At 61.4% G+C, this 12703-nt stretch overlaps 1 protein-coding gene across 2 annotated transcripts in view; it reads left to right on the forward strand.

Moving 5' to 3' along the window:
- The window catches only part of PEPD (peptidase D), a 109622-nt gene that overhangs the window by 79830 nt on the left and 17089 nt on the right, over window positions 1-12703 (forward strand). For both annotated transcript variants that reach the window (XM_077855872.1, XM_077855873.1), the window contains 2 exons: window positions 7966-8034; window positions 9433-9510. In XM_077855872.1, coding sequence (XP_077711998.1) covers window positions 7966-8034; window positions 9433-9510 — 147 coding nt within the window. The remainder of the gene's footprint in view (window positions 1-7965; window positions 8035-9432; window positions 9511-12703) is intronic.

A 12703-nucleotide genomic window follows, 5' to 3' on the forward strand; every position in this document is an offset into this window, starting at 1 on the left:
CTGTAGGGGATGAGGGCCGAAGCGATGTCCCCATCGACCTGCAAGAGAAGAAGGTGGCCTGCACCAGGGTGAGGGGAAAGTAGATTCTGGACAGAGTGGCAGCTGGAAGAATAACCATAGTCTAGACGTGTAGAGTGTGTCTATAGAAATGCTGTTGCTTTAGCGAGAACCTTCCCTAAAATGTGCCAGCCCCGGTCCAGGACTGGGTGGGGGTGGGGGGGAGGGCACTTCTCAGCTCACTTGGGACCCCTGCACAGGTGCGAAGTGGGAGGAGTTACAGGCCAGGGAATAAGCTGATAAGCTGCCTGGGAAGACTGGCCTTACCTGCTGCAGCCAAACCAATGCAAAATCCGGTGACACAGCACTTCAGCCCCCGGAGCGTGCTCAGCGGAGGTGCGTGCACGCCGCCCCCGAAGCCCCGACGGCAGGGTCCGCGGCAGCTCTGTGGGCGACAGCTGCCGTCCGGAAACGGCCGGGACGCTCAGCAGCAGGAGAGCGAGCCAGGGGGACGCTGCCAACCAAGAGAACGAGCAAGGACAGCTCCCCGCCCCCCGGGTGGGCCTCGTGGGCGCCAGCGGCAGAGGAAGCCGGACAGGGAGGGCGTGTGGTTTGGTTCCGTTTACGTAGAGGTCACAAGGAGGCAGAAGTACCGTGGGGTGTTGGAAGCCAGGCCGCCCGCAGGCGGGAGGCTGCCTGGGAGGGACCCCGGGTGCTGGGTGCCGGGTGCAGGGTACCGGGCGCGGGGCGTGCTCACCGGGACAGGGCACTGCGCTGGGGCCCTGCGACTGTAGTCAGATCTCGGTCAGAAAGCGGCTTAGAAAAAGGTCTTGTTATTTTAATAGACAGCTAATTACTGCTTTTAAAAACCTGTGTTTATGCATTTTAAAAACGTGCCTGGAAAGATGTTCAGCAACATACTTGATAGAGGTTATCTCGGGGGAATAAGATTATGGGTGAGGTTTTTGGGTTTTTTTCCCCCCTTTGTGTAGAGAATTTCTGAAATCTTTTCCACGTATATATGCTCTGTGCTTATTAGCAGTCTGGCGCGGCCAGGGCTTTATCCGGTAACTGATACTGAAGAACTCAGAAATTCAACGTAATCAAGCATGTCAAGAATAAAGAGGAATATTTGTTAATTGAATGTCACGTTATGTCCTCAGTTATGCTTAATACAAGATAGGCAATTTAGAATTCCCAATTATCCAATTAAAATGCTAATTATCTCGTACCTCGATAATGCTGCTCCTGGGGAGAGAGTGAGTGGCTTCTCTCTGGTGCTCCCCGCCCTCCTGCCGTGACCCTGTCTCTGCTGCTGCCCTTGCCACTGGTTGGCGGGTTCTCCCCCCAACCCTGCGGGGCCTCTGCGTTCCACGGGCCCGCCCGGGGCCCCATCCCGGCATGGCCCGCGTGGCCTGGGATGGGGCACGGTTGCCGTGCACAGCTGTGAGGCCCTGGCCCTGGCAGGTGTGTAACACGCTCCATCCACCACTAGCGTTCACAGAACACGACACCTTGCCCTGCGAGGCAGGTGCCGTCCTGGTGCGCCCACCCCCGACGGGCCTGAGGCTTGGGGCGCATCAGTGTCAGAAACCGTGCAGGGACGCCGAGCTCAAGCACAGATTCAGCGGGCTCCCTGCCCACAGCTCCGAGCTGCAGGTTCCTCCGCCCCCCGCCCCTCCGCCCACCCCACCCAAGGATTGTTGAAAATGCTGGAGGCCGCTGGAGGCTGTTGGGTTTCCCTTATGGGCTGGTTTTTGTGGGAGGTCCTGGGTGGGAAGGTGTCTTTGTCCCCACCCGGGGAGCATTCGGGCAGAAGGGGCTGCTGGTGGTGGAGACGGGCACTGCGGCCACTACACAGGGTCTGTGTCCCTGGAGGTGCCGGGTCTTGCAGGCTGTGCCGTGAGCTCCAATCTTATTAATAATGCATGTCTGCGTTTGGTCCAAAACAGTCCCTTCTTGGCAACAAACTGTGTGAAGGCTACTTGCTCATTTAAAACACCCTCGAGGGCAGCCCGGGTGGCTCAGCAGTTTAGTGCCACCTTCGGCCCAGGGCGTGATCCTGGAGTCCTGGGATCGAGTCCCGTGTCGGGCTCCCTGCAGGGAGGCTGCTTCTCCCTCTGCCTGTGTCTCTGCCTCTCTCTTTCTCTGTGTCTCTCATGAATAGATAGATAAAATCTTTTAAAAATAAATAAATAAATAAAATAAAATAAAATAAAATAAAATAAAATAAAATAAAATAAAATAAAATCAAACACCCTCGAGCCTCAGTGAGGGTCCCCTAGCCTGTTCTGTGTCCTTCCTCACTGGGAGGCCTGCGGGAGGAGAAGGGCTTGGTTCACCACCGCAAGGTCCAAAGGCCCACGGGGAGCTCCGTGACAGAGCCCAGGCTCTCCCGGGGTGCATGGCAGCGATGACCAGGGAGGGATGGGGGCCCTTCAGGTGCTTTCTGATGCCATCTGATCACCCGAGAAGAAATGAATGGAGCAAGCCTCCACCCTTCCCTAGAAGAACAAAAATAATGTGGTATGTGCTTCCGGTTCCCTGGGAAAGCTGCTCTCCTCCTGCTGACTCCCCGCAGAAACTCCTCCTGTGGGTGGGATCCCACTCCTCTCTGGCTGCTGCCTCCACCTCCAGGAAAACACTCTACTCACCCCCAGGTGTATCTCAGGGCTCCTCTCTGGGCAACCGTGGTTTTCTTGCTATCAAGGCTCTTCTTTTAGTAAGTACATAGGCCTTCAGACGTCCGATATGTACTTGTGGTCATTTGTGCCCCCAAATATAAGAGTAAATAAACAGGATAAACGTGAATCAGAAGTAACCCAGTGCCGTGCTGGCCCTGACACCTCGTGATTCACCTCCACTCCCTCCTTTCTCCTCACTCGAGGCCCTGGCACTTCCCTGGGGAGGCGACACTTCCGGATGCATGGGTGGGAGGAGGCAGCTGAGATGCCCCGTGTCGGGAACCCCGTGTGCGTCCGCCCTGAGGAGGGCGCACATGTCCCCCCCGCATGTGGGGCTGGAGGGCGCCCATGGAGAGCCTGGCCGTGCTGGAGCGTGCGGACGCCGGGGTCCTGGCCACGGAGGGATTCTGTTTGGCTTCACGGGAATGGCCAAGGGATTGTTGGTCGAAGCCCAGCCTCCTTTCCTGCCTTTGGCGCGGGGTCCTGGCTGTGTGCACTCCCTCGGAGGCCCCTGAATGACGACAGTGGTGACGCCTCACGTGGCCTGTACATAATGCCCAGAGCATGCCAGACACTGTCGCATGTACTTCATGTGTCTTATATCACGTAAGTGACAAAGCAGCTCTGTGAGAAGTCCCGTTATCCCATGTTACAGGCAAGGAAACTGAGGCACGGACAGGCCACACAGCTGGCAAGTGGCAGAGCTAGGGTTTGGCTTCGGTGTCAGTGCTGAGTGGTGCCCCTGGAGGCTCGGTGTGTGGCCCAGGCAAGGACTACAGGACACGCAGAGGCTGGAGAAGCCACAGGCCGGAGTGCATGAGGGCAGCCTCAGGAGCCTGCCTCTGCAAGGAGAGAACTCAGGGCACCCTCCTGGGCCCGGGAGGACCCCGCACACGCGAACCCTGCCTCCTAACGCTCCCTCTCCTGGACCTGCAGCTCAGCCGAGTGGCCTGCCCACCTTCCCTTCCACATCCCCATTCCTGGCTCGGCCTCCGGGGAGCCTCTGTGCATCAGGGCCCTGCCAGGAGGGGCCGATTGGGCCCCTGCTCCCCTCCCTGGCCGGCCCGTCTGCCGGTGCTCACGCTTGTGCTGAGAGCTCGCGGACACTGGCCGCCCAGGGCAGCCCTTCGGCCATTACCGTGGGCAGCTAATGCATTTTTATGGGGCTGTGGCTATCTCCTCATCGGGTGATAAACCTCGGAGGGCAGGAGCTGGGCCGTGTGCCCAGCTTGGCTCCGTGGCCTGGATTTGCGGGCCCCGGGGGAGGCCCACAGTGCTGTCCCTGGAGACCCTGTTCCTGCAGATCCGGGCCTCAGCATCTGCTCTCCCTGCCCCATTCATCATCTCTGGGCGCTGACAAATGGGCCTGCCCCTCCGTCGCTGCAGTAGCCCCATCCACCTCGTTATTCACAGCACAGACTCTCCCAGGTTACCGACAGGTTGTCACTGATGCCTGGATACAAAGCATTCTCCACTCGTGTCTCGCTTGGGAGAAATTCATAGGCAAGGAGTATAAATTTGTAGTTAGAAGAATGGCCACGCTGGGGGAGCTTCAGGGACCATAGAGCGGCCGGCGTGTGTGGGAGCCCTGCTTGGCTCTGCACATCAGGAGGCCCCTCCTGGTGCCGGGCCCTGTGCCTGGTGCCTGGTCGGGTGCCCCCCACCCCATGCTCCATGCAGGTGGGTAGGAGGGAGGGAGCAGGGCGGTTAGGACCAGCAGGACACGGGTTCACAGGCCGGGGCCCCAGATCTCTGGCTACAAGCCCTGCTGCCTGGCTTCTTGTCCCCACCTGCATATGAATAGACTGGTCGCTTCCAGAAGTTCCGTTGTGGTTCTTCACAACATCTGCCTGTTGTGTTTTGATGCTCTGTGGTTCCGTGTCGATTATCTCATAGGTGCATGTGGTTTCTACCTGGCAGTCATGTTAGCAGAAGTCCTTGTGGTGGTGGGGGGCCCCCCCTGCTGCTTGCTGTGGCAGATGACTCCTGTGGACTGATTTTGAACTGTGAGTTCGTCTTCAGCGTGAGGGTGTGTGTACACACGCACGCACACATACGGACCTTGCCTGGCCTGGGCAGAGGCAGAGGCTGCCCGGTTGGCTTTGCATCACTCCTCCCGGGGGCTCCGGTACCACCAGTCAGCACCCAGCTATCTGCTCATTTCTTGGCGTGGGAGTTTTCCAGACCTTGCAGGCAGTTCACCCTGCAACCTGAACCCCCACGGAGGACAGACCTACACCCTGAGCTCTGAGGGAGGGCCGGGACTTTATTTTTCCCCAGAGCCCGGGCAGGCTTCCGGAGGGCCTGTTTCGACGCTGGCGAAGTGGCTCCAAGTCGGCCCCATGCTGAGGGTGCATCCCTGGAAGTAGGGGTGGGGTCTCGGCTCTCTTCTGCTGCTGCCTGCGTCCTGGAGGCCTTGTCACTGTCCCCATGTGTCAGCATCAGCCGAGGCCTCCAGCTCCCCCAGCCTGGCAGCTCCCGTCTTCCTTCTTGCCCCACGAACGTGGCTCCGCGTGTTACCTTTTCCGTAGCACCTCTGAGTGCAGGAGGTGGGACGGTTCCTGGCCACGTACTCTGCCGTTGACTCCCTGCAGCTCCGGAGGGACCGATGGGTGGCTTACAGCCGAGTTGAGCTGGGACTTGAGTCAGCCAGCAGGTTAGACCCTGGTTAGGAGTCCCCCTCATCCGGGCCACAGTGTGCCTGCCGTATTTTCCATAAAGTTCGAGAGGGTCCTCGTTAACTGCCCTTCCATTGCCGCCTTGGCCTGTGAGCTGTGTGGTGGGAACCGTCTGTCCCCTGCTCGCTGAGCGCTGACCGAGCTCCACGGGAGCTGCATGTCACCCGTGTGGCCCCAGTTTGCAGCATGCACTGCTCAGCAACCTCCCGACCCTTGAAAATCAGAAATGTGTGGGACTCCCATCTCTGCCCGGGCCCCCTGACCGTTGCATTTGTCCACAGCCCCGGCCCAAGGGCCCAGACACGGGGACTGCCGAGGCGTAGGAGCAGAAAACGTGGGCCTGGGTGTTACCTGTTACTGCCATCAAAGCTCCCGTTGGTCCTCAGGTCATGTCAGAAAAGTTAATTTAAACCAAGATTAGATGCCAAAGTCCAATTTGAAGAACTTCAAGTCATTTTCAGCTCGAGTGACTTTTCGGCTTATGGCGTGTCTCCTCCTCCTGTGGCAGGAGCTACCCCGGTGCCGGGCTGCAGTCTGCAGGTGAAAACTGGGTCAGCCTTTGCTCAGTCTGGTGCTTCTCGAAGCTGTGCCTCTTACCCGAAAGTGCTTTTTTCTTAAATGGAAGCCAGGGCGTGCAGTGAAGGCTGTTTCTCCCGAGTGGGTGACGCGGCAGGGAAATGCCAGCCGCTGAGAACCGTGCAGGGGAGGGAAGCCTCCCACCCACCCCGTGTCCTCAGGCCGCTGTAGAACGTTCCAGTTAGTCGTCCCCCTGCCTCTCCTTCCTAACGCCCGCACTTCCCACAGCCTGCAGGTGTCAGCCTGTCCCCCGTCCCAGGAGAGGCCCCCTCGCCCGGCGTCCATGTAGCCCCAAGATCTGCTTCTGCCCAGGCACAGTTGCGACATGATCTGTGGCATGTCCTCCCCTCACCGTGGGCTCGCTGTGTGGAGGGAGTCCTGGTGTCCGAGGCCCTGGAATCTAGGCTGGGGGCCCAGGCGGTGCAGAGCTGGTGTCCAGAGCCACCTGCCGGGGCCTGGTGCAGGAAGGCTTGCCCCATGAGGGAACGTGCTGGGCCATAGCCACTTTCAGGGGCTGTGATGTGGCCTCTCCGCCCCCATGGTCGCTGGGACACAGGTGGAAGTTGGTGGCGGCCACCAGAGTGCTCCTGCTGCAAGCATAGGGCACGCTGACAAGGGGGAGTGTGTGCCCTTCCTCACCCCCCTGGCAGTTCCTGAAATCCTTTATGTTGGAGAAATAGTTTGCTCGTAGGTACCCAATTATCCTGGGAGGTTGGTGAAGCAAGGCTGAAAGCCAGTTGAATGTAGCACAGCCGTTCCTGCATGACAACTACTTAAATACCCAATCATAACAATTATACATAATTGGTGTTTACAGCGCCTGGAAGATTAGACTCCTCCAGACGGACGTTCCCCAGAGCAGGCCTAGAGCGTGCAGGGTAGGATTGCCACTCAGCGTGCCCACGGGCGGCCTTGGTGTGCTGGGGACGGGGACAGCGGCACGGGCCTGAGGTTAATGTGTGGGTGGGGTCCCCGGCACCTGTTTCTCAGCCAGGGCTCCTGGGGGGCGGGGCCTGGAGAGGCTGAGCTGCTTGAGCACAGAGCCCCCACCCCCGGGTCCTAGGGTTTATGATGGGGATGGGCAGGGTCACAGCCTCCCCGGAGCTCGTGGTAGCATGCCCACTGCCCCCCTCGCCCCCAAGGATTCAGCTCCTGATGTGGTGTTGCTGTGGCTGGTCTGGCCCATCGGCCCGTGTGGTCACCTCCGGGATCTGCCCCGGGAGGGCAGGGGCCTTGCCCTCTGACCCTGGTTATACTGCTGGGCTCTCAGGGGTCTGCTGACGTCTTGTGCACCTGGGGGCCTCCCCAGGCTCTGGTTCTGGGCTCAACCCGGGGGCTGGCGACCGGCTCTAGGAGCCCATCTTTGCCTCCAGACCTTGCTCCTGGCCTCCCCTGCCCAGGGTGGGAGCTTGTCCAGGGGGCCATTCGCTGCTTGGCCCGAGGAAGGAAGCAGGGCCCCTCTCCACCCCCGCCCCCTCTGCCCACCCCAGGGACCGCTCTGCCCTGCACTGTCTGCACGACAGCCTGCCCCTCAAGCCTGTCCTCTGGGCCAGCGCGCGGCAGCTCTCGCTCTCCTTTCCTGTGCCCCTCCCCGGGGCCAGGCCCGGGGCCGTCCGAGTCTAGCTTGGGGCCCGGAGAGCGCAGGTCCCTCCTTTGTCCAGCCCGTCCTGGTGGGGTGGGTTGTGGCCGGTGGACGTGGGAGCCACAGGGAGACACTCCGTGCAGCCCTGCAGAAGCACCCACGGGCCCCGCCCCAGCCTGTCTCCCACAGGGCCAGGGCTCACCCCTCGATGGGCCCAGGAGGCTGGGTGGCTCCGTGGCGTTGGAGGTGGTGAGCTTCTCCTCTCCTCCCTGCTTCGGTGGCCTCTGGCCCACCCTGGGCTCCCGGCTCCCAGCCTCGCGGACCCACGCAGGGGAGCGCGGGTCTTTGCTGCAGGTGCAGCCAAGCAAGGCCCGAGCTGAGGGCTTGCGTGGGGCAGTGGGCGTGCATGCCCCGGCAACTCCTCCTGACCTCCTTTCTTCCCCCACAGCCTCTTCGAGCACTACTGCTACTCCCGGGGGGGCATGCGCCACAGCTCCTACACCTGCATCTGTGGCAGGTAAGTGGAAACGGTGGGGGGAGGAGGTTGTGGGGCGGGGAGGGTGAGCTCAGGCACACCAGTAGCCACCGAGCCCACGCTGGCGCCCACGTAAGCAGAGAAGTCATGCTCCCTCCTAAGGCTCCCGGCCCGCGTGGGGCAAAGGAGGGAGCCAGCCCACTCACGGCCATGGCCTCCCTTGCCCCCTCCAGGGTGGCTGCCGCCCTGGGCTGCTGGCTGGCCTTCCCAGCCCCCTCCACACAGGCGCACACCCAGCCTGTGAGGACCAGGATGTGGCACGCGACAGTGATGGCTTCTGTGTGTGGCAGTGAGGGAAGGAGCTATGTGAGCACGTGAGGCCGTGGTTCCGTGCCTGTGTGTAGCCGTCAGGGTGGCCGTGTAGGGAACGTCACGACTGTGGCGGGGCTGGGTGTCCGGGTGGGGGGTGTCCCATTGTGGCTGGGGCCGAGGGCTCCCTGTCTGTGTGTCACCTGCATGTGGCTGAGTGTGCTTGGAGGCTTGGGGCACGCGTGACCTTGAGAATGGGGCAGCTCGTGGCCGCGAGCGTGCACCGCCGTGTGCATGTCCGCATGTGTTCCTTAGGTGTGTCTTTGAGGGGCACGGCCTGGCTGTGGGTGGCCCCCTCAGCCCCCCAGGCACACTCCGGCTGGTCTCCCCATGCTCTGCCCCTGGGTCAGAGGGTCTGGCCTCTGCGCAGCCAGGCCGGAGCCCGCAGCTCTGCTGATGTGTGCGTCCTCGGCGCATGAATAATACATGTGAACATCTCAGTCTTTGGAAATGTTCTTCTCTGGTGGATAGAGAGAAAAATCATTATTTCTACTTTTATGATTCCTGAGACTCCCGAACAGGGCCATAAATATTACACCCAGGTGGGGTGTTTTTTTTTTTTTTTTTTCTCCTTTGGATGGACTTAAAAGTCCTTTTTTTCTTAAAGGCATCGCTCTTTAGGGAAGCAAGCTTGAGTTAGAAGAGCGAGGCTTGCAGATGGTGGCCCCTGTTGCGGTCCGGGCCCTTCCCCGGCCTCCCCACTCCCTCCACCAGGAAAAGGAGGCTTCCTGGGGGTCCCTTCCCCGGGCCTCAGACCCCGTCTCCCCCAGCAGTCCCACATCCCCAGCCCCAAGGGCACCGGGCCGCACAGCACTCACCTGGGGAAGCCCTGCACGTGGCCGTACTGTGAGCCCAGAGCCAGGAGGCTGGCCACCAGCTGTAGAGCTGCAGGTGCCAGGGCCACCCTGCTCCCCGCCCCCACCTCAGGCCGTAGGCCTGGTCTAGCCACCCCCAGGGTCTCTACTGGCGGGTGGATGGTATTGCCTTCGGGCAGGGGTTTGGGGTGCAAGCCCAGGGCCTGCTGGGTGAGGTTGCGCTCCTGACACTGCCCCCCTGCCCCTCGCTCTACAGTGGTGAGAATTCAGCTGTGCTGCACTACGGACACGCCGGGGCCCCCAACGACCGGACCATCCAGGATGGAGACATGTGGTGAGTGAGGCCAGCCCTGCGCTGCCCCTGCCCGTGCTCTGCGTGTGTCCCGCGTGCCTGGGGCCTCTTGGTCCTGCGCTGAGAGGCCTGAGCACTATGGGGCCCTCAGGTCTGCTCTGGGCCCAGACTGCCTTGCCAGGGCCGCCCACCTGCATGACGTCTGGTCTCCAAGGCCAGGGAAGCACGGAGAGAGGGGGTGGGGGTGGAGAGAGGGGGTGGCTCCTGTGCCGGGGAGGCTGAGGCCCAGCCTCAGAGGGAGCATGAGCCGGCCCCCAGACCCCGCCCCACACTCACTGCACTCACACCTCTGTCTGGGTACCAGGAGGGCGGGCACCTAGTCTGGAGCAGGAAGACCCCTGGGGAGCCTCCCACCCTCTGCGTCCTGCCAGCCTCAGCCACCCATAAATGACCATTAGTTCAGGAAGTCACAGGGGGTGCTTGACCTTCAAGACTGTTTGCTGGGCTTTTCTGAGCACAGCTTAAGGTGCTCAGAGCACCTCATGGGGCCCCAACTCAGCAGGTGCACACAGGATCTGCAGCCCCCAACCCTCCGACGGACTGTCCCCTGTTGGCAGAACTGCACAGCCTACTCATGACCCCGGGGTGCAGGGCTCACCCTGGGCATACGCCGCACCTCTCTGGGCAGCTGCTGGTCAGACCCAGACCAGCTCTCTCTTTGGCTCACGGGCACTGGGCACTCCCTGCTTCTCTCCACCATCGGGCAGGGCCAGCCCCGGCTGCCACGGGGCCACTGAGGGCCACCCAGAGGCCTCAGGCCCCCCCAGGCCTGCCTGTCTTGGTCTTCAGACCTTACCATGGTCATCAACACACAGGCAGGGTGGGGGTCATGCGCTGTCCCGCCCGGTTCTTTGGTGCCTGCATCTCCTGGTTGCCGGGGCACCTGCCAGCCTGCTTCCTCTCGGGTGGTGGGTGTGTCACCCTGCTAGGCTCAGTTCCCGAGCGAGTGTTCTGGATAATGCCTGGCCAGCGGTCAGAGCCCCGCCGCCTGTGCATGGAGCCCGGCCCTAAGGCAGTGAGGAGGGGAGCCCGCAAACAGAGGCCCTGGCCCCCATCCACTGGGAGGCATGAGCCGAGTTCTGAGCTGTCACTGCTAGGTGTTTTCAGAAATCTACCCAGTCCCAGGGGGTCCCTGCCACGAGGCACGGCAGGCTCTGCAACTGGCTGCAGGCTCGCCCCTCAGCCGGGGTCAGTAGCTGGACAGGGTGTTCTGGCTCGGGCCGCTGCTGGTCAGAGCCCAGCTCAAACTTCTAGGAGGAAACAGCCATTCAGTCCCCTCTTGAAGCCTCAGTCTACTTTTCTGTTAGTGGAGATAGTCCTCTCCTCCGAGAGGAGCTGCACGGAGGGGCAGGAGAAACGTGTCAGAAACGCAGGTGCGAAGCTCATGTGCCCTTTCCCGGGGGCCTGAACCAGCAGAGTGGGGCCCGGAGCATACAGGGGAGGACACCCAAAGTGGCTGCAACCTTCCAGAGTGTCTCACAGTGGCCGAGGGGGTACAGAAACCCTGGCAGGACCTTCCCCTGTGCCTGGCACCAGGGAGATCTCTTCAGGTGGATTGTCTCGCCCTGACCCCAGGTAGGCAGGGTCACTGAGATAAAAGGGGGGGGGTCTAGGTGCAGAGCCCGAGGGATTTAGAGAGTGGGGAGTGGCTGCCTCAGACTTGGCTCAGCTGGAGACTAAGGAAAGAGAGGGGTGGGCCCTGCCCTCGGCCATGGCCGAGCCACGCTGGCCCCAAAGAGAGACCGACCACCTGGCGTCTCCGGGACTTTCGCTTCCTGAAACCTTTCCGAGTGCCCTTTTGCAGCCCGTCCTGCCTGCAGGGCCAGGAGGTGGGAACCCAGTCCCGGGGCAGAAGCAGAGACCGGGCCACACGAGCTGTCCCGAGGCCAGCTCTGGGCTCCTGGAGGGCCCCGCGGCAGTGCCGTGTGGCCGTGGGGTGTTCTGCTCTTGAGCTTGGCACGCCCAGGAGGCGGCTGCTTCTCCACTCTCCTCCTCCTCTGCCCCCAGTACGGTGCTCGCCCCGTGACAGGCTGGTCGCAGCTGTGTTCCTGGGGTGGCCGCTGCTGGGGTCGGGCTCGGCTGACCAGGGCGCGACATGTATCAGGTCTCCCCGTGGCGCGGGTGTGACCCCGGCCCCCGTCCTCGCCCCCAGGAGTGCGCGGCACCTGCGTCTCCTGCATCTCCTGCTTGCAGCTGAGGCAGGAGCGATCCAGAAGTCCCGTGGATGTTAATGCCAAGTCCAAATTGGTGATTTTATTTTTCTGGTGCTAACTTTGAAATGTAGCCAGTAGAATAATTATGAGTTTATTATAGTCAATTTATTATGCAGCATTTAGAGCAACATGCTTTGTTGATTACTGCCATTGCCAGGCTGCTGGCGGCGTTTAGAATCCATTGTTTTATTGAAATTGATCCGCCGCGCGCCTACCGTGTTCGGTAAATAATAAATCACTCTGTTACCCCAACATAAAAGCCACGATGCTTCATCATAAGGTACGAAACCCAAACAGGAGCACAGCGCAGAGCTTTCCCTGAAGCCGAGTGCCTCCCAGGTGCCCTCCTGCTGCTACGTTCTGGGTCTCCGTCCCTTGAAGTCAGGTGAAGATGCCCCAGAGATAGTTGGACCTTCAGGAGGGGGCTGTCTGGGGCCCCCACAGAGCCTGAGGCAGATCGCTCTGGAGCGCTGAGCCCCATTCTGTGTTTTCGGGCCCCGCGCTGTCCCCCAGGTGAGTGCCAGGTGGGGTGTGAGGCTGGCCAGCAACCCCCCACCTGGGCCTCTGTCCCTCCACCACCGGCCCCTGCCCGGGAGCGAGGCCACAGCTGCCGTGGCGTCAGTCGCTGCCCCATGATCGGGGGCTTGTAAGTCCGCACGCTGGTCTCCCTCCGTGTGAGCCTCGTCACCTGGAGCCTCGTCACCCACTCTGGGGCCGCTGCTCATTTCCCTCTGCGCGATGCTGCCCCACCTGCTCCGCGTGACCCACGGATGGGGAAGCAGACTTTGATGTGGCTTCCGATCCTGCGGGCCCGGCACCCAGCGCCCTCAGAGCCACGAGGCCTCTCGTTGGGCCTCCTGGGGCTTTGCCCTTGGCCCTCAGAGCCTTTCACGAGTTCTCCAGGGGCCCACCCCCCGGTCACTGTCCTAGAGAAGCCAGTAGTTGCTTTTGGGGGGTGTTTA

Source organism: Canis aureus, chromosome 1, assembly GCF_053574225.1.
Source record: "Canis aureus isolate CA01 chromosome 1, VMU_Caureus_v.1.0, whole genome shotgun sequence".
NCBI lineage: Eukaryota > Metazoa > Chordata > Mammalia > Carnivora > Canidae > Canis > Canis aureus.